The sequence below is a fragment of the Selaginella moellendorffii genome, unplaced genomic scaffold (genome assembly GCF_000143415.4).
Source record: "Selaginella moellendorffii unplaced genomic scaffold, v1.0 SELMOscaffold_36, whole genome shotgun sequence".
In the NCBI taxonomy this organism is placed as follows: domain Eukaryota; kingdom Viridiplantae; phylum Streptophyta; class Lycopodiopsida; order Selaginellales; family Selaginellaceae; genus Selaginella; species Selaginella moellendorffii.
The window spans coordinates 1,614,277-1,629,763 of NW_003314297.1; the positions used below are offsets into that span (position 1 = coordinate 1,614,277).

The window sequence follows — 15,487 nt, forward strand, 5'->3', positions numbered from 1 at the left end:
TGGTACGCGTATAAAAATGGGTGCCTTTCATTTCTATGTATAAAAAAGTATTCAACAAAGCAGTTGAAACTTTTTAGGGTTCTCAAGCCATGGAAGAGGGATGCGGGGGCGTGGGAGCCGACGCGACCCGGCGCCCGCGCTCGGATCGAGCATTCTCCGCGAATTTGACGCTCGCATTGTGCATGCCCTGCTCCTTCTCGGCTTTGGTCCACTCGGATGTGTAGTAGTGCTCTTCGGTGACCTCGCCGGATGCCGGGAAGAGCGCGCCGCCCCACTGCGGGAAGTAGACGAGCAGCACTGGCATCGTGCACGCCAAGCTCATCACACCCATGAGCGAGATCCCCTTTTGCGTGGAGTACTGGTTGCTGGTGAAGAAGATGAGCTGCGTGAGCACCGCGCCAACGTTGCCGCCGGCGCCGGTGAGGCCGGAGATGACGCCCAGCGATCGGTGCGACACGAAAGGGATGATGCCGAAGGTGCAGCCACAGGCACCCTGGAGGAAGAGCGAGAAGAGGATCATGACGCCGATTGAGGGGCCTAGGCTTCCAACCAGGCCGAGGACGATGCACAGCACTGCTCCCGTGGATTGCATCAACCACAGCGCCCACAGCCTCCCCCGCATTCCAAAGCGGCGGGCGACGACGTCGGACAGGATCCCGCCCAGCGGCCGCGCGAAGAGGTTGGCCATGCCGAAGGTGGAGGCGACAATGCCCGCGGTGTGGAGGTCGAGGCCGAAGCGATCGTAGAAGTACTCGGCGATGATGTTGTCCACCGTCAGCTCCACGCCGAAGCTGTAGCCGTAGAGCAGCGCGAAGATCCACGTCCGGTAGTTCCTGATCGCGTTGACAAACACCTGGATAGGTTGATACACTCAAGTGAGCTTCCAAGCCGATCGATCAGAGAAGATCCAACTCCATACCTTGGAGAATGCATCCTTGTTCTTCTTGCCCGTCTCCTTGAGCAGCGCGTAGTTGCCATCCGGGAGGTCCTGGCCGAGGGTGAGCACCATCAGGCCCATGAAGATGTGGAAGAAGCCCGGGACGAAGAAGGCGATCCTCCAGGCGATGAACTTGTCCGACCCCATGGATTGGATGGCCCTGAAGACGAGCGGCATGATGAGCTGCGTGGCTCCGCCGCCCAGATTGCCCCACCCGGCAGCGGTGCCGTTTGCGGATCCCACGATCTTGCTGTTGAACATGGAGCTCATCCAAAACTGGCACGACACGAAGGTGGCGAGGCCGAAGCCGATGAAGAAGCGCGCGAGGATGAATCCGGTGGCCGACGAGACGAGGCTCATGGAGAAGACGGCGGGGGCGGTCATCATAATCACGAAGGCGCAGCCATAACGCGGGCCGACGAGATCGCACACCGGCCCCATGGCGAACCTGGAGACGATGGCGCCCGTCACGGACGCGATTCCGGCCCTGCCCACGTCCAGCTTGGTGAGCCCCAGGTTGTCGCGGATGATCGGGAGGAGCGGCGGCGCCGCGAAGGTGGAGGTGAAGCAAGTGAAGAAGGCGATCCACGAGAGGTGGAAGGTTCTCATGTGTGGGTTGGCCAGCGAGAAGATGTTGAACACCTTGGATTTGTGCTCCGAGTCGACGGGCAGCGCGAATTTCTTGGCGGCGGGGTCGGCTATCGGCGATGGCGCCTCCACCGAGAAGGCGAAGGCCTGCTCCTTGCCCGTCACCCCGTGCATCGACACGCCCGGATCGCCGGCTGCGTCCACGCCAATCCCCGACGTGCTCTGCTCCGCCATGGCTCCTCTCCTGCTGCTCCTCCCTTTTGGAAGAACTTCTTTCTTCTGCGCTTGATTGGAACTTGGAACTCGGACGCTAATCCCCTGCTGCCAGATTACTGAGAATCTAGGCCTTATAAAGCTGCCACGATTTGGAAAAGATCTCCTGTCCCTCTCTCTGCTCCAGCCCGCTTGGCAGCGGACAAGGGGTAGTCCGTATCTCCGCCCCCTCGCCTCTTCACAAGGGAGTGGAGTCGAGACTGTTGACTTTGGGGTGTAAAACACGACCCTTGCCAGTTTGAAGCAGCTGGTCAACGGCCCCGCTTTCGTCTTTGGGTCTCGCTTTGGCCGTTGACTCGTGGCCTTGCTCCCTGTTTGGAGGCGTTCCCCAAGGCCCGCAAGAGTTATCATTCTTTTTTTGCCTGGCAGATCGTGTCACATTGGGTTTTGCGTATGGGATGTTTAATTTACAAAAAGTCAGCAACAGCTTGTGCTGGGCGCGGGACGAGAGTAACTTGTTTTCTGGGGCGCCGAAAGTCTGTTTTATTTGCCGAGGACGTCGGTGGGCAGCAGCATGTCACTCTGCGCGTTGATGGATTTGATTGGCGGCAATCGTATCTTTTGGAGGTCGCCTTGATGCGCCAGCCCGGCCTTGGCTAGCACCATTTGGTTGAGGAGCATTGCCTCGTCCGACTTGAGAGAGGCTAGCACGTCCGCGGGCACCTCCTCCTCGGCGGAAACACCCAAAATTGTCCGCAGGAGCTTGTTCTCTTGCTTGAGGCTGGATATATCCTTTTGAAGTTGCAATATCACCTGGAAAAGAAGAATGAATGATCCATTTGTTTTCTGGGCCTGGCTAAAGCTCGGTACCTTGTCTTTCTCGTCCATATTCACAGTGGGTATGTTGATGATCTTCTTCGTGCACGTTGCGTAATGTAGCGTGCTTAGCGTCTCGTCGACCGCAGTCACTGCCGGAGAGATGCAAGCGATCATGAGAGCTAAGCTGTTGCCTCCCAAGCTCTCCATGAGCAGCTTGGTCAGCATGCTCTCCCTGGCGAGCACAACGAGCATTGTCATGTCAGTCTCTTAACTTTGACAACAAGCACACACTGCTGGAAAACGCGAGGAGAGACCTGTAAGGAACGACATCGCCTTTCTTACCCTCCGCCAAGCAAGAAATCACCTGGCAATGTTGTTCAGGAGTTTGAACGAATGTGGGGATAGATATCGTTTACCTTCCCCAGAGTGAAAAGAGACCTGTTTATGCTCCCGGTTTCCTTGAGCATCTCTCCAGAGCTCTTGCTCTTTTTCAGGCGTTCGTTCCCGGCCAAATCCACAAACAATATCCTCCCCAGTTTCGTAACAGGCGGGCCATCGTCCATATGGCACAGAGAATCGACATGAAGCGTCATGATACAGTGACTTCTGCTGCTGTCCTTGTTTAGATTGTGCGTTCCCATCTGCAAACAGCAATCTAACGTTAGACAGTTGAAAGAAACAAAGAAACTGGAAAGCCACCTTTCGGTTCTTGGCTCCTTCGTTAAGCACCGAAAACACGTCGTCCACGGATTCACACTCGACAAGCAGCAAGCTCTCTACGTAGTATCCACTTTTTACGTTCCACTTGATCTCTCGCGGTGCTGATTCAAGTCGAAGCAGATCATTCACCTGTGGCTCAACAAGAGAATGCCTCAGCGACATGCGTGTTTAAGCAAAGAACCTGCTCGTTGTAAATCTCGTAGTAAGAAGCGCGCATCGTATACGACTTGGAAGCATCCCGGTCGGCCTCCAGCTTGATCGCACTGAAGAGATACTTGACTGATCGGGCAATCAAGCCATCATCGCAGCCTACTTCTACTCCACCCTGTGCACGTATAAAATACGCAACAAGAAGAGACGAGAGCTCTTACCTCGCTGCAAAGTGATCAAACTCAATGTCAAGGTGGTGGTTTCCTGACCTCTTGTCGACCGCACATTGTGTACGTCTTGCCGGATCCGGTTTGGCCGCAAGCCATGACAGTGGACGTGTAGCCTTCCATGACGGACTCGAGCATTCTTTGCAGTCCACAACGCTCCATAACTTGGTCTTGCAACACCTCGGGCCCAAGGCAGCCATCGAACTAATAGACAAAGAGGATTCTTGAGGCGGGGCACAAAACAACGAGAATAGTTCTTGCCTGGAAGGTTCTTATTGTCGTCGTGTTGCCATAGCCTTGATCCACAACCTATGTTGAGTAGGAGTATGAGACACCAAGTACAAAACGTTTCATTCGATCCTACTCTGATCTGTCTATCCTCCACGACCTCAGCGACAATCTTATCCCTCCTCCCATCCTCAGCTTTGGACGGCGGCCGGACCCGGACGAAAACCTCGATGTTCTTCGCTTTTGCTGCCAGATTTTCGGAAAGATTTCAAAAGCCGTGGAAGCCCGCGCGATCGCGCGAGCCGCATTGCTTACCAGATCCGCCAGTGCCTGGTGACATCGCCGCGAGAGTGCGCGATGGCGCTCTGTTACATGGTAACCCTGTTTGTGCTCTTCTCCGTTAAGCGTTTCCTTGCTTTCGTCTGACAGCTAGCAAACGAGACGGCTTTCGCACACGCCCCCAGTTTCGCAAAATAAAAACAGTTGTTGCGGGGGGCGGGAGATTAAAGCCACAATTACAACTAATTAATAGCCTTAGCTACTCTACTATCTTGGACCCGAGAGTTCCACCGCGTGTAGATTATCCGTGGAGTCGACAATCCACTCGGAGTTTCCATGCGACACGAGCTCGACTTCCTGGCTTCGGACAACTTCCACCTTTTGCCATTCTTCCCATCTCTCCGCCAGGCCGTCGCCTTCGAGCATTCTTACGACCTCGGCCATCTTGGGCCTGTCCATTGGAGAGCCTTGTGTGCATAGAAGTGCCACCTGAATGAGCTGCTCGACTTCCATGGGATCGTACTCGTTTTTCAAGTCGGGATCCACTAAAAGGTCCACCTTTCGCTCTCTTAGCAGTCCTTTCACCTGAAGCGAGTTGAGACCAAAGCATGACTTAATCGCAAGAAAGACACACTGGTGAGATACGTACCCAGTCGAGAAGCATCACGTCGTCATCGTTGGCGAGGCGAGCGAGATCAAACGCTCGTTGTCCAGTGATGAGTTCCAGTAACATGATCCCGAAACCAAACACGTCCGTTTTCTCTGACGACTTCCCCGTGGATAAGTACTCGGGAGCGATATGGCCGATCGTGCCTCGGACTGCTGTTGTGACGTGCGTGTCTTTGTAGTCCATGAGCTTGGCCAGGCCAAAGTCCCCCACCACAGCTTCGTATTCCTCATCCAGCAAGATGTTTGCTGCTTTGACGTCGCGATGGATAATTTTGGGATCACAGTGGTCGTGAAGATATGACAAACCACGCGCCGCACCTAGAGCTATGCATTTTCTCGTTGGCCAGTCCAGTGGTGTATCTCCCGGAAGTCTCTCTGCAACGCTTTCAGCGTTATAGTCCATGACACAAGAATGACCACCATTTGCATACCTCGTAACCGGGAAGCAACGCTTCCGTTGGGCATGTATGGATAAACAAGAAGTCTTTCCGTTGGTGTCATGCAAAAACCACGCAAACGGAGAAGATTTCTGTGTACAGCCATACTTATCATCTCGACTTCAGTCTGGAACTGCAACTCACCACCTGGACTTCGTTCTTCCTTCAATCTTTTAACAGCTACCAGAGATCCATCTGCCAGCCTGCCTTTGTACACTTTTCCAAACCCACCCCGACCAAGGATGTTCCGGTTGTTGAAGTTATCTGTCGCGACCTGAAGTTCTCGGAGTGAGAATCTCTTCAACTGACCAAGGTGAACTTCGGGATCCTCTTCAGCTGTCACAGAAGTCGTTAGCAGGTTCAGCACGAGTATGGCCAGCTCTTACCTGGGACATCGAAGTAGGCCTCGTGCGGTCTGCGACGTTTCCACCACGCAAAAGCGATAGCTGGAGTTGCAAAAAGCAAGGCAGCGCTGGCAGCCACACCTCCAGCAATGGCACCGGTGCTCGAGGATCCCCCATTATTTCCTGAAGCCATTCAGACTGTTTGAAACACCCGACTCTCCAGCCAATTAACACCTTACCATTTTGATTGCCAACAAAAGGTGAGGGTGGCTGGTAGGGAGTCGGAGGTGGCAATGGGGGCCCTCCTGGACATTGACGGCTGACAACAGCACCACACAATGCCGGATTACCTCCAAAACTGTACGATAACGAGTTATGAGGAGAGACAGCCAAAAAGAATGTCCGCCAAAAGTACCTTATCGGCGTGAACAGCGAAAAGGAGCCATTAGTTGGAACTGGACCTGACAAATTGTTATTCGAGAGATCCCTGCAAGGACAAGAGGGAGAAGTGACACACCTCCCCCCAGACAACTCAGAGAACAACTTACAGCACTTGAAGCCCCGGGATTGTGGTGAGTGAGTTGGGGATCTTGCCGTCGAGCGTATTATTATTTAGTCGGCTGGAAAGAGGTAAAGAAGGGTTGAAGCGAAACGAAGGGAAACGATAGATTACTTACAGGAACCTCAGATTATGAAGTTTACCGAGTGAGTCAGGTATATCGCCAGTGAAGCTGTTTTGGTACAAATCAAGGCTGACGAGCTCAGTCAAGTTGCCCAGCTCCTTTGGGATTGGCCCAGTGATGTTGTTGCTGTACAACTCCCTGTTAAAGGAAACAATGGAAAAGGGGGGGTCCTAGTTAGCTCCACCATAGAGAATAGGAGGAATTAGATTTACTTACAAGTACTGTAAATTTTCGAGATTGCCAAGAGCTGCTACCAAACGCCCTGAGAGAAATGCATTTCCCAAGTCTCTGCCAAAGGAGTGTAGAGGTAAAGAAGAAGCATACAAAGAAGGAAAGCGAGCGGCTTACACTCTTATAACGTTGTCTTGGGTGTTGCAAGTTACGTGAAACCAGGTACAAGGATTGACCAGTGTGGGATCCCAGCTTTGCAAGACGTTGCTAGGATCATCCAGCGCCTGCCGAAATACATGAAGGGCATCGCCTAGCCAGCCAAAACACCACACAAGTCAGTGCCCGCGCTCTCACGATTGCAATGACATGCGATTCGAGTTCCATCTGACAATCCAGACAGAGCCTGACACCACGCTGACCGATAATCTGGAGCTGGGGAGCCTTGCTTACCCTCCGAGTTGCCCGTGGCTGACGAGACGAAGATCCCAGCGGCGACGAACAACAAGAGCCACGGCCGCATCGCTTGCTCCATCGCCAATGCTGGGACGCTACAAGGATCTTGCTCCAGATACCATCGCCTCCTCGCAATGCCGGCACCTAAACCTAGAGCGACGTTATAGAAAATGAAGGAGGAGAGAGCTTCTCTGGGCCGCCTAGGTAGACCAAAGCCGCATTTTGGCTCACAGGGGAAAAATGTGGTCCCAATGTGTACTTTACGGCCATATACATATATAAATATAAGGGCCACTTCCGTACCTGGGTTTTCTTCCGGTAGGAGGCTCAGCTACCACGCGCAGCGATCCGCCTGGCCTGGATGGAGATCTGTGCGAGCGATTCATCCCTGGCGCCTGGCGTGTAAGTGATTAGGTTGTCTAGATCTGGCACCGGGGCGCGCTCACGCGATCTGAAGCAGGCGATGGTGATCTCCCTCCAGCAATTGATCGATCTTGTGATTGGCGAGTTGGAGCTTAGCCATGGCAGATGCAGCTGGGGCGTTTGTGACACGCGCATTCGAGCGCTTGGCGAAGGAATCTCAAGGCAAAAAGTATACAGCGCTCCAGAATGCCCTCAAAGAATATCTAGGTCAGTCAGCATTGCATGAATTTCGATCCAACAGCGAGTTTCTGGTGCTTTCAGATAGAGGCCAGTTCTCAGGATCCACAGATGGACCAAAAGCGTAAGCCTTCCATTTCTTTCATCTCCTAGGAAACTCTTCCCGCATTTGCGTTGGATAGTCCTCCTCCTCAGCAGGATGCCGAGAGTGAGCCTGGCACACCCAAGTCCACGGAGAGTCCTACTGCTGCTAGCAGTGTTACTTCTCCTAAAAGACGAACCAGCAGTCAGGTGGCCGCGGCAACCATGGCGGAGGCTGGCGGTACGTTGGAAGTTTCCGAGGCCGACCTCATTCTACTCCCTCTGCGCCTGGCAATCGAAACCAAGCAGCCCAAGCTGGTGGAAACGGCCTTGGATTGCCTTCATGTACGTGCCGCAGTGTGAGATCTTCCTGTCTTTCTACTAAGTCTCATGTTTTGCGCAGAAACTTATCTCCTTTGGGCATCTCGAAGGTGAGGCTGGAACCGAGGGTGGCAAAAATGGTGCTATGCTGACGGAAGTCTTGAACAAAGTCTGTTCATGCATCGACAATTCAGCGACGGATAGGTGACCATTTCTCTTTTGTGCTGCCAAGTGAGTGTACCTGACTTTTGCTTCTACACTAGCACCGTTTTGCAAGTGATAAAAGTACTGTTAACAGCTGTTGCCTCGTCGAAATTTCAAGGTAAGATTCTTTTAATTTTCTTGCGTTACCTGAAAAGGTTCCTTTTATGCAGTTCACGGAGAGTGCCTGCTGAGCTCTATCCGGACGTGCTACTCTATCGTGCTGAACAGGTATCTGTTTTAGCTAATTTTCACCTAACTTACTCTTGTCTGAAATATGTTCAGTAAAAGCTCCGTGAACCAGGCTACAGCCAAGGCCACGCTGACGCAAATGATCAACATTGTCTTTAAGAGAATGGAATTAGAGAATGGGGTTCGTGTTCTTGTTTATGTTCTTGACTTACACACACATTATAAGCAGCCGGCGGAACATGTTTTATCTCAACAGAAAAACATTCCTGATGTCAGACAGGCTACTGAGCACTATCGCAGACACGAGGCTGAAAATTCAAGTCCTACAAGCTCACAGGCTTCTGTGAGTGTGGAGGAACTTCAGCACTTGGCTGGGGATGCCGATATAAAGGTTTTTTTTTTTGTTCCGTATTTTCTCTCTTTTCTCTCATATAAGATTTTTATATGATGCTTAGGGCCTTGAAGCGGCGCTAGACAAGGCAATTCTGTCTGAAGGTGGAGCGGTTTCCAATGAGTATGTGTCGCATTATCTTTATCTGGTACTTAAAATTTGTTTTGCCAGGGGTATCGATTTGAATAGCCTAAATGTAGGCCAACGGGAGGCCCTTATGGTTTTCAGAACTCTTTGCAAGGTAGGCAGTCTGATAAGCACTTTTTTTTTTAATTTGAAGTTTTTTTTTATAGATGTCAATGAAAGACGGGGCAGATGACATGGTGACAAGAACGAAGATATTGTCTCTCGAATTAATACAGGTGCTTTTTCAAATGAGAACGAATAACTTCTTACTTAATTGAGCAGGGCCTCCTGGAGAGCGTTAGCCCTTCATTCACAGTGAATTTTGCCTTTATAGATTCTATCAAGGCTTACCTGTCCTATGCACTTCTTCGAGCTTGTGTCTCCTCCAACACAACAATTTTTCAGGTGAGCATTCTTTATTTAAATAGATGCCTGCCAACATTCGCTCGGCTGCAGAATTCTTGCGGGATCTTTATGGTCTTGCTTTTGCGTTTTAGAGAAAGCCTGAAGGTAAAAGACTGGTGGTAATATCAAGCGGGTATTTACATCGTATGACAGGCGGAAGTCGGGGTGTTTTTCTCGTTAATAGTGTTGCGGCCTCTAGACAGCGTTGACACGCCACTTCAACAAAGATTGTCCGTTTTGAAGTAAGGCGGGTCATACCTCTGTTCAGCCTAACTGATGCTGGTGTGTAGAATGTTGGAGAAGGTGTGTACCGATTCACAAATGCTAGCCGATACATTTGTTAATTACGATTGCGATCTAGAAGCCACAAATCTTTTTGAACGCATGGTAAGCCTCATTTGATGTTTTCTCCCCTATCGTAATTGTTCCTTAGGTGAGCTCGCTTTCAAAAATGGCACAAGGTACAGTTAGTGCAGATCCTGCCCTTGCGCAAAATACAGCTTTGAAAGGATCATCGCTACAGGTAATTTCTATAGTTTCCACTCATCAAAGCTGATATATTGTCGCATTTTGCAGTGCTTGGTCAATGTGGTTAAGTCATTAGTGAATTGGACTAAATCGCATGATGATGCCAAGAAAAGATATCTATCTGATCATCAGTCTGGAAAAGAAGGATTGCACGCATCAACACAAGCGGCTGATATTAAAAAGGCTAAGGCTCAAAAATCGACAATGGAAGCTGCCATAGCAGAGGTTGGTTGTTCGATCATGGAATGAACTTTACGCTTTTTATTTACAGTTTAATCGTAATGCGGCCAAAGGCATTGAGTACCTTGTCACAAACAAGCTTGTTCAACGCGATCCAGGTGCAATCGCACAGTTTTTAAAAACGATGTCGGGTCTAGACAAGGTACATTTTGAAACTAATCTGGCATGTCTCAACTCGTTTCTTTCAGACTATGATTGGCGATTATTTGGGTCAGCACGAGGAATTCCAGGTGTCTGTCATGCATGCGTATGTTGATAGCACACAACTACAGAACATGAAGTTTGACCAAGCCATTCGGGAGTTTTTGAGGAGTTTTCGATTGCCTGGCGAAGCTCAAAAGATTGATCGTATAATGGAGAAATTTGCCGAAAGGTACGATTTGTCAATGCCCGTGTGCATGCTTCAAACTAGAGTGTTCCAGGTACTGCCGTTGCAACCCGGGGCTCTTCAAATCTGCCGACACAGCTTATGTTCTGGCATACGCAGTTATTATGCTCAACACGGATGCCCATAATCCTATGGTCTGGCCAAAAATGTCCAAAGACGATTTTGTTCGCCTCAACACAGAGAGTGATGCCGAGGAGCACCCACCTGTCGACCTTCTCCAGGAGCTATACGATTCTATTGTGAAAGAGGAGATCAAAATGAAAGATGCCGATCCAACGAAGAAAGACAACGCGGAAGAAAAAGGGCGTCTTGTTAGTGTCTTGAACCTTGGAGTTTCGAAAAAGAAAACTGCTGCAGAAGCCAAGCGTGAAAGTGAGGAAATTATTCGAAGAACTCAGGCATTGTTTAAGCGGGCTGACACGAAGAAGGGAACATTTCACAAGGCAACTCACGGGGAGCTTGCCCGGCCTATGCTTGAAGCTGTCGGATGGCCTCTACTTGCAGCTTTCTCGGTCACGATGGAAGATAACGAGAATAAGCCTCGGGTCCAACCTTGCATGGAAGGATTCCGTTCTGGTATTCATCTGACGAAGCTTCTTGGGATGGACACTCTCAGATACGCTTTCCTAACATCTTTAATACGGTACGCTTATGAGCTTCGAGGGTGTTTACTAATTGTTTTCCATGCAGCTTTACGTTTCTTCATGCTCCAAAAGATATGCGAATGAAAAATGTGGAGGCATTGAAGACGTTGCTTGGAATAGCTGAGACCGAACCGAATTGTCTACAAGATACATGGAACGCCGTTTTAGAATGTGTGTCGAGGCTCGAGCACATAACGTCGTCGCCTTCAATCTTGCCGACCCTGATGCACGGGGCAAACCAGATCTCGAAAGACGCTCTCGCTCAGGCGCTCATAGACCTTACTGGAAAACCGACTGAGCAGGTCTTTGTTAACAGCGTGAAGCTCCCCAGCGACGTGGTTGTGGAATTTTTCACAGCCTTATGCGGAGTTTCCGTCGAAGAAATGAAGCAGGTACCTCCCCGGGTTTACAGCCTTCAAAAGCTTGTGGAAATCAGCTACTACAATATGGCCCGTATCAGAATGGTAAGTTGAACTTTTATCTTTATCAGAAGCTCATGACCGTCTCTCAGGTTTGGGCCAAAATATGGTCCGTATTATCACAGCATTTTGTAGCTGCTGGCAGTCACCACGATGAAAAAATCGCCATGTATGCGATTGATTCACTACGTCAGTTGGGAATGAAATACTTTGAACGGAAAGAGCTGGCCAACTTTTCCTTTCAGAACGACATATTGAAGCCATTTGTCGTTCTTATGCGCACTAACAAAAGTACCGTGGTGCGGGGTCTTATTGTGGACTGCATTGTGCAGGTAATGTTTCTTTCTCACTGGAGATCGGTTTACATCTAGCTTCATGCTCTTCCAGATAATCAAATCTAAAGTTGGAAGCATAAAGTCCGGCTGGAAAAGCGTGTTTATGGTATTCACAACAGCTGCATATGACGATACGGAAGCAATCGCTGATTTAGCATTTGAGAATGTCGAGCAAGGTAGGCGGGTTCTTCACATTTTCTCACCACCTCTAGCCGGTTTGTTCCGCAGTTGTGCTTGAGAATTTTGATCAAGTCGCAGGAGACTGCTTTATGGATTGCGTCAACTGTCTTATGGCTTTTGCGAACAACAAAACTAGCTCTCGAATAAGCTTGAAAGCAATAGCACTTTTACGTATATGCGAAGATCGCCTTGCCGAGGTAAACTTTCTGACCTTCCTGGATGTTGTGACTAATGTGCTTGATCTACAGGGACGGCTACCAGGAATCAATTCGAAGGCTGTTGAAACAGTTGGCAAGGGAGCCGATGTGGACGTCTCTGAATACTATTGGTTTCCTATGCTAGCTGGGCTTTCCGACCTCACTTCCGACCCACGGATTGAAGTCAGAAACTGCGCTTTAGAAGTCCTGTTCGATCTTTTAAAGGAACGTGGACATCAGTTTTCAACGTCGTTCTGGGACAGCGTATTTCACCGTGTGCTGTTTCCAATATTTGATTATGTGCGTCATGCTGGAAAAGACGGCGACCGGCAGGCATCAGCAGAGCAGTGGCTTCGAGAGACATGCATCCATTCTCTCCAGCTCCTTTGCGATCTATTCAGTAGCTTCTACAAGGTATAGCTATAGGCTTCTATCTGCTCGAGAGAATTATATTGACTGCTGGTCTTGCAGGAAGTCTCGTTTCTTTTGCCGTCGTTGTTGGCATTGCTTCTGGATTGCGTCACACGGCCAGATCAAGCTCTTGCCGGCATTGCTGTTGGTGCTCTAGTCCGTCTCACGGAGATTGGAGGTCATCAATTCGCTGAAAAAGACTGGGCAACTCTTCTAGACAGTATAAGGTAGGTCAGCTATTCCATATACCATCGGTTTATATGTCGGTTTGTGTAGAGACGCGTGCTATACTACTCAGCCGGTGGAGCTCCTGAGTCCAGACGGTCTTGATGTTCGAAGGTCGGGGAGTTTGACAGGTCAGAGGACAGACAACTTGCCCCTGGGAGCTCCAGCTGAGTGGGACGTAGAAAGCCAGGATAGCCACCAGAGTGGTCAGGTCTCTGGTGATAGCAATGGTGAGCCAGTGAAACAAAGTGGAAGGTCGAGTTTCGATAGCAGAGCTGACGGTGATCCTCATGAAACACCGTCTCATGCAGAGGCGGAAGGTGGAACCTGCGTACAATGCGCGTGCTGAACTAATCTGCGGTATTATTGCAGGATTTACTCCTACGCCGCCAGCTTCTGAGGAAGGAAAAGGAGGCCTCTTCGGGGGCCATACGTTAGGCCGAAGACTGGTTGGCAATATGGTGGACGCATTTTTGAAGAAGAACTTAACTTTCAAAGGCAGATCCCGATCGACTGATAGTCCAAGTCCTCCTCGTGTCCAGGTATGTGGTTATCCCGTTTGTGGTGTGACTCTACTTTCTCGTTGCAGCCGAGTGACGCGGAGGAAACTAGTCTCGCTAGTATCGAGGACGCGGCGCTACAGCTTCCGATCGTTAGAAGCAAGTGCTTGACGCAGTTGCTATTGCTGAGAGCTCTTGAAAGCATGCAGGTAAGCTTCATCTTGGGAGTTTTTGGCCCCGTGTAAACCAAGTATCTATCTAACACAGGCAAAGCACTGGAGTCTACTAAGCACGTCGAACAAAATCCAGATTATGGATACATTGTTGTCAGTGGTGGACTTTGCGGCGACTTACAACTCAGATGCTAACCTTCGCATTCGTATCCAGCAGTTTTCCGGCGAAATGTAAGCCTTCATCTTATCATGAAAGGCTTGACGTGGAAACTTGGGTTGATTACAGGCCGCCTCCAACGCTTCTCCGACAGGAAGTTGAAGGAACACGGATATACCTGACGCTGCTCAACCAAGCTGTGTTGTCTCCAGCGGATGGAAATCTTAAAGAGGAGGCAGAGCGGCGTCTCGTAACCTTTTATTCCCATATACTGAAAGAAGCGGTGGCTTTGATCCCGGCTCCCGGGGAGCCTATCCAAGCTGAGGCTCACTACTCTCTCAGCTTGCGCTCTTCAGTGGTCGTCAAGGTTCGCAGGATCGCAACGCTAGTCGCATACTAAACGTTTCGTCAAAATCTTACAGGTGCTCAACTCGTTGTCCGAGATGGAAGGCGAAATGTTCAAGAGACATCTCTCGGAGTTCTACCCATACTTCACAAAGCTTATCTGCAGTAATCAAGTAAGTCTTATTTTTTAAGTGGCAGTCTACCTTACTCATGATACTATCCTTTAGATGGATGTGAGAAAAGCGCTGGGAGAGCTTTTCAAGCTTCGCCTGGTGTCTTTGCTGCCTTCATCATGAACGAACGACTTTGGCAACGGGCCCCGTTTTTTTGAGTGCTTGCACTTTCTGGAGAAGCTGATTGCTGCAGCAGCCTGCACCAAGGAGACACTCTTATTGTAAACTAGTGTAAGCATCGGTTTTTCCTTCTGTTATTCTCAGCAGTCAGCAATTGTCTACAATGTTGCAATTCTTTTATGAAGATGTTAGAGCTCTTCTCGTTCCGTGCTTCAGTAGCAAAAAGTATAAGAAACAAACACGGAAACTGGTTAGCTTACTTGCAATCTCTGGAGATGTTGTTGCACAAAACTGTGTTAACAGAACCCGCCACCATTTCGCCACTCCTTATCGTCGAGGCTAGCTGCAAAACGAAAGAAAAGTGTAAGTGTGGATGAGCAGGAAAGCGTAGCTCCAAACCTCGTCTTCATGCTTTTCAAGCAGCCTGTTTTTTCACACGAACGACTTCTTTAGTCCTGAGAGCGACGTAGTCACGATATGTATGGACCTTACCTGCCACAATAAACCGCAATCTCCTTGGAGTGTACTTCAGCTTCTCGCTTTTCTAGAGAATGAACAGAGTGAGCATCACTTTCTCAAGCAGAACTTCACGCATACCATCCTCGTTCCTGTTGCCACTGTTGCTAAGTTTGATCCACTCGCCAGTCGCCTGCATTGCATCGAAAATTCAGCCCAAAGACGAATCCAGCTCTTGTGTAAGCTAAGCCCACCTTGTCAAGGGTGTAGTCTTTCACTCTAGAGCAAACGCCTTCCAGGAGCTCCAACACTCTAAGCTCGCTAAGCCTGAGAGAATTCATCCAGATATCATCACATACAAGGCCGAGACAGAGCAAGCAATGCTTCGTTTCATAACACTCTTACTTGTATTGGATTACTCGTCCCTGTCGCTGCCCCTTCGAATCCAGTCTGTGCCGCAAGTCGATATCGTTCCTCGGCCTTTCCTGGAGAAGTTCTGTCAGCAATCGCAAGATCATACGGAAAATTTTTACTCACTAACGTTTGCAAGAGCCAGCTCCAGCTCCACCTGCGGGAACGAGAGAGCATCAATCACGCAAAACCACGCGTAGATCTGGTAAAATCTTACCGCGACGGCTTTGCAAGCGGCGCATTTGTGATGGATAGCTTCGATCAGCATTGGAAGAACGAGCAGGATCCCGACTAGAGGAAGAAGGCGATAGATCGCCGCCGCCATGGCGCTCTACTTGACGACCCGCGTG

At 49.9% G+C, this 15,487-nt stretch overlaps 5 protein-coding genes across 8 annotated transcripts; 1 reads left to right on the forward strand and 4 right to left on the reverse strand.

The window, feature by feature from the left end:
* Positions 1 to 19: 19 nt before the first annotated feature.
* Positions 20 to 2,014, reverse strand: LOC9653323 (high affinity nitrate transporter 2.4). Its single transcript, XM_002978261.2, has 2 exons — positions 920 to 2,014; positions 20 to 853 (listed from the first exon to the last, which is right to left on the reverse strand). Exons 1-2 carry the CDS (start codon positions 1,757 to 1,759, stop codon positions 83 to 85), a joined length of 1,611 nt encoding a protein of 536 aa, XP_002978307.1. The 5' UTR covers positions 1,760 to 2,014; the 3' UTR covers positions 20 to 82.
* Positions 2,015 to 2,171: 157 nt separating this feature from the next.
* On the reverse strand, positions 2,172 to 4,296 carry LOC9653324 (kinesin-like protein KIF3A). 2 transcript variants are annotated; one of them, XM_024683265.1, is made up of 9 exons: positions 4,198 to 4,296; positions 3,916 to 4,128; positions 3,649 to 3,858; positions 3,459 to 3,592; positions 3,257 to 3,406; positions 2,974 to 3,198; positions 2,872 to 2,921; positions 2,609 to 2,789; positions 2,172 to 2,551 (listed from the first exon to the last, which is right to left on the reverse strand). In XM_024683265.1, exons 1-9 carry the CDS (start codon positions 4,220 to 4,222, stop codon positions 2,282 to 2,284), a joined length of 1,458 nt encoding a protein of 485 aa, XP_024539033.1. In that variant the 5' UTR covers positions 4,223 to 4,296; the 3' UTR covers positions 2,172 to 2,281. The 2 variants fall into 2 exon arrangements, with proteins under 2 accessions (XP_024539033.1, XP_024539032.1); XM_024683264.1 differs by having other exon boundaries at positions 3,649 to 4,128.
* Positions 4,297 to 4,346: 50 nt separating this feature from the next.
* Positions 4,347 to 7,135, reverse strand: LOC9653325 (LRR receptor kinase BAK1). Its single transcript, XM_024683263.1, has 11 exons — positions 6,916 to 7,135; positions 6,643 to 6,775; positions 6,511 to 6,582; positions 6,289 to 6,432; positions 6,160 to 6,231; positions 6,027 to 6,098; positions 5,851 to 5,969; positions 5,654 to 5,794; positions 5,262 to 5,603; positions 4,811 to 5,205; positions 4,347 to 4,746 (listed from the first exon to the last, which is right to left on the reverse strand). Exons 1-11 carry the CDS (start codon positions 6,995 to 6,997, stop codon positions 4,429 to 4,431), a joined length of 1,890 nt encoding a protein of 629 aa, XP_024539031.1. The 5' UTR covers positions 6,998 to 7,135; the 3' UTR covers positions 4,347 to 4,428.
* An 88-nt stretch (positions 7,136 to 7,223) lies between these two features.
* Positions 7,224 to 14,466, forward strand: LOC9653326 (brefeldin A-inhibited guanine nucleotide-exchange protein 5). 3 transcript variants are annotated; one of them, XM_024683256.1, is made up of 33 exons: positions 7,224 to 7,320; positions 7,379 to 7,548; positions 7,603 to 7,642; positions 7,701 to 7,944; positions 8,003 to 8,124; positions 8,184 to 8,242; positions 8,295 to 8,352; positions 8,407 to 8,704; positions 8,769 to 8,827; positions 8,876 to 8,945; positions 8,998 to 9,066; positions 9,113 to 9,235; positions 9,287 to 9,340; positions 9,389 to 9,477; positions 9,526 to 9,622; positions 9,669 to 9,758; positions 9,812 to 9,988; positions 10,035 to 10,145; positions 10,192 to 10,376; positions 10,426 to 11,034; positions 11,082 to 11,499; positions 11,547 to 11,786; positions 11,842 to 11,965; positions 12,018 to 12,166; positions 12,218 to 12,580; positions 12,638 to 12,804; positions 12,854 to 13,122; positions 13,175 to 13,344; positions 13,392 to 13,511; positions 13,570 to 13,706; positions 13,762 to 13,999; positions 14,055 to 14,150; positions 14,205 to 14,466. In XM_024683256.1, the coding sequence occupies exons 2-33, from the start codon at positions 7,440 to 7,442 to the stop codon at positions 14,271 to 14,273; spliced, it is 5,223 nt and encodes a 1,740-aa protein (XP_024539024.1). In that variant the 5' UTR covers positions 7,224 to 7,320; positions 7,379 to 7,439; the 3' UTR covers positions 14,274 to 14,466. The 3 variants fall into 3 exon arrangements, with proteins under 3 accessions (XP_024539024.1, XP_024539026.1, XP_024539025.1); XM_024683258.1 differs by having other exon boundaries at positions 8,407 to 8,494; positions 8,543 to 8,704; positions 8,769 to 8,945; XM_024683257.1 differs by having other exon boundaries at positions 7,227 to 7,320; positions 7,376 to 7,548.
* On the reverse strand, positions 14,383 to 15,486 carry LOC112349217 (protein seele-like). Its single transcript, XM_024683266.1, has 9 exons — positions 15,355 to 15,486; positions 15,268 to 15,294; positions 15,132 to 15,211; positions 14,981 to 15,053; positions 14,868 to 14,919; positions 14,763 to 14,814; positions 14,670 to 14,694; positions 14,531 to 14,613; positions 14,383 to 14,480 (listed from the first exon to the last, which is right to left on the reverse strand). The coding sequence occupies exons 1-9, from the start codon at positions 15,460 to 15,462 to the stop codon at positions 14,459 to 14,461; spliced, it is 522 nt and encodes a 173-aa protein (XP_024539034.1). The 5' UTR covers positions 15,463 to 15,486; the 3' UTR covers positions 14,383 to 14,458.
* Between the last annotated feature and the right edge of the window lies 1 nt (position 15,487).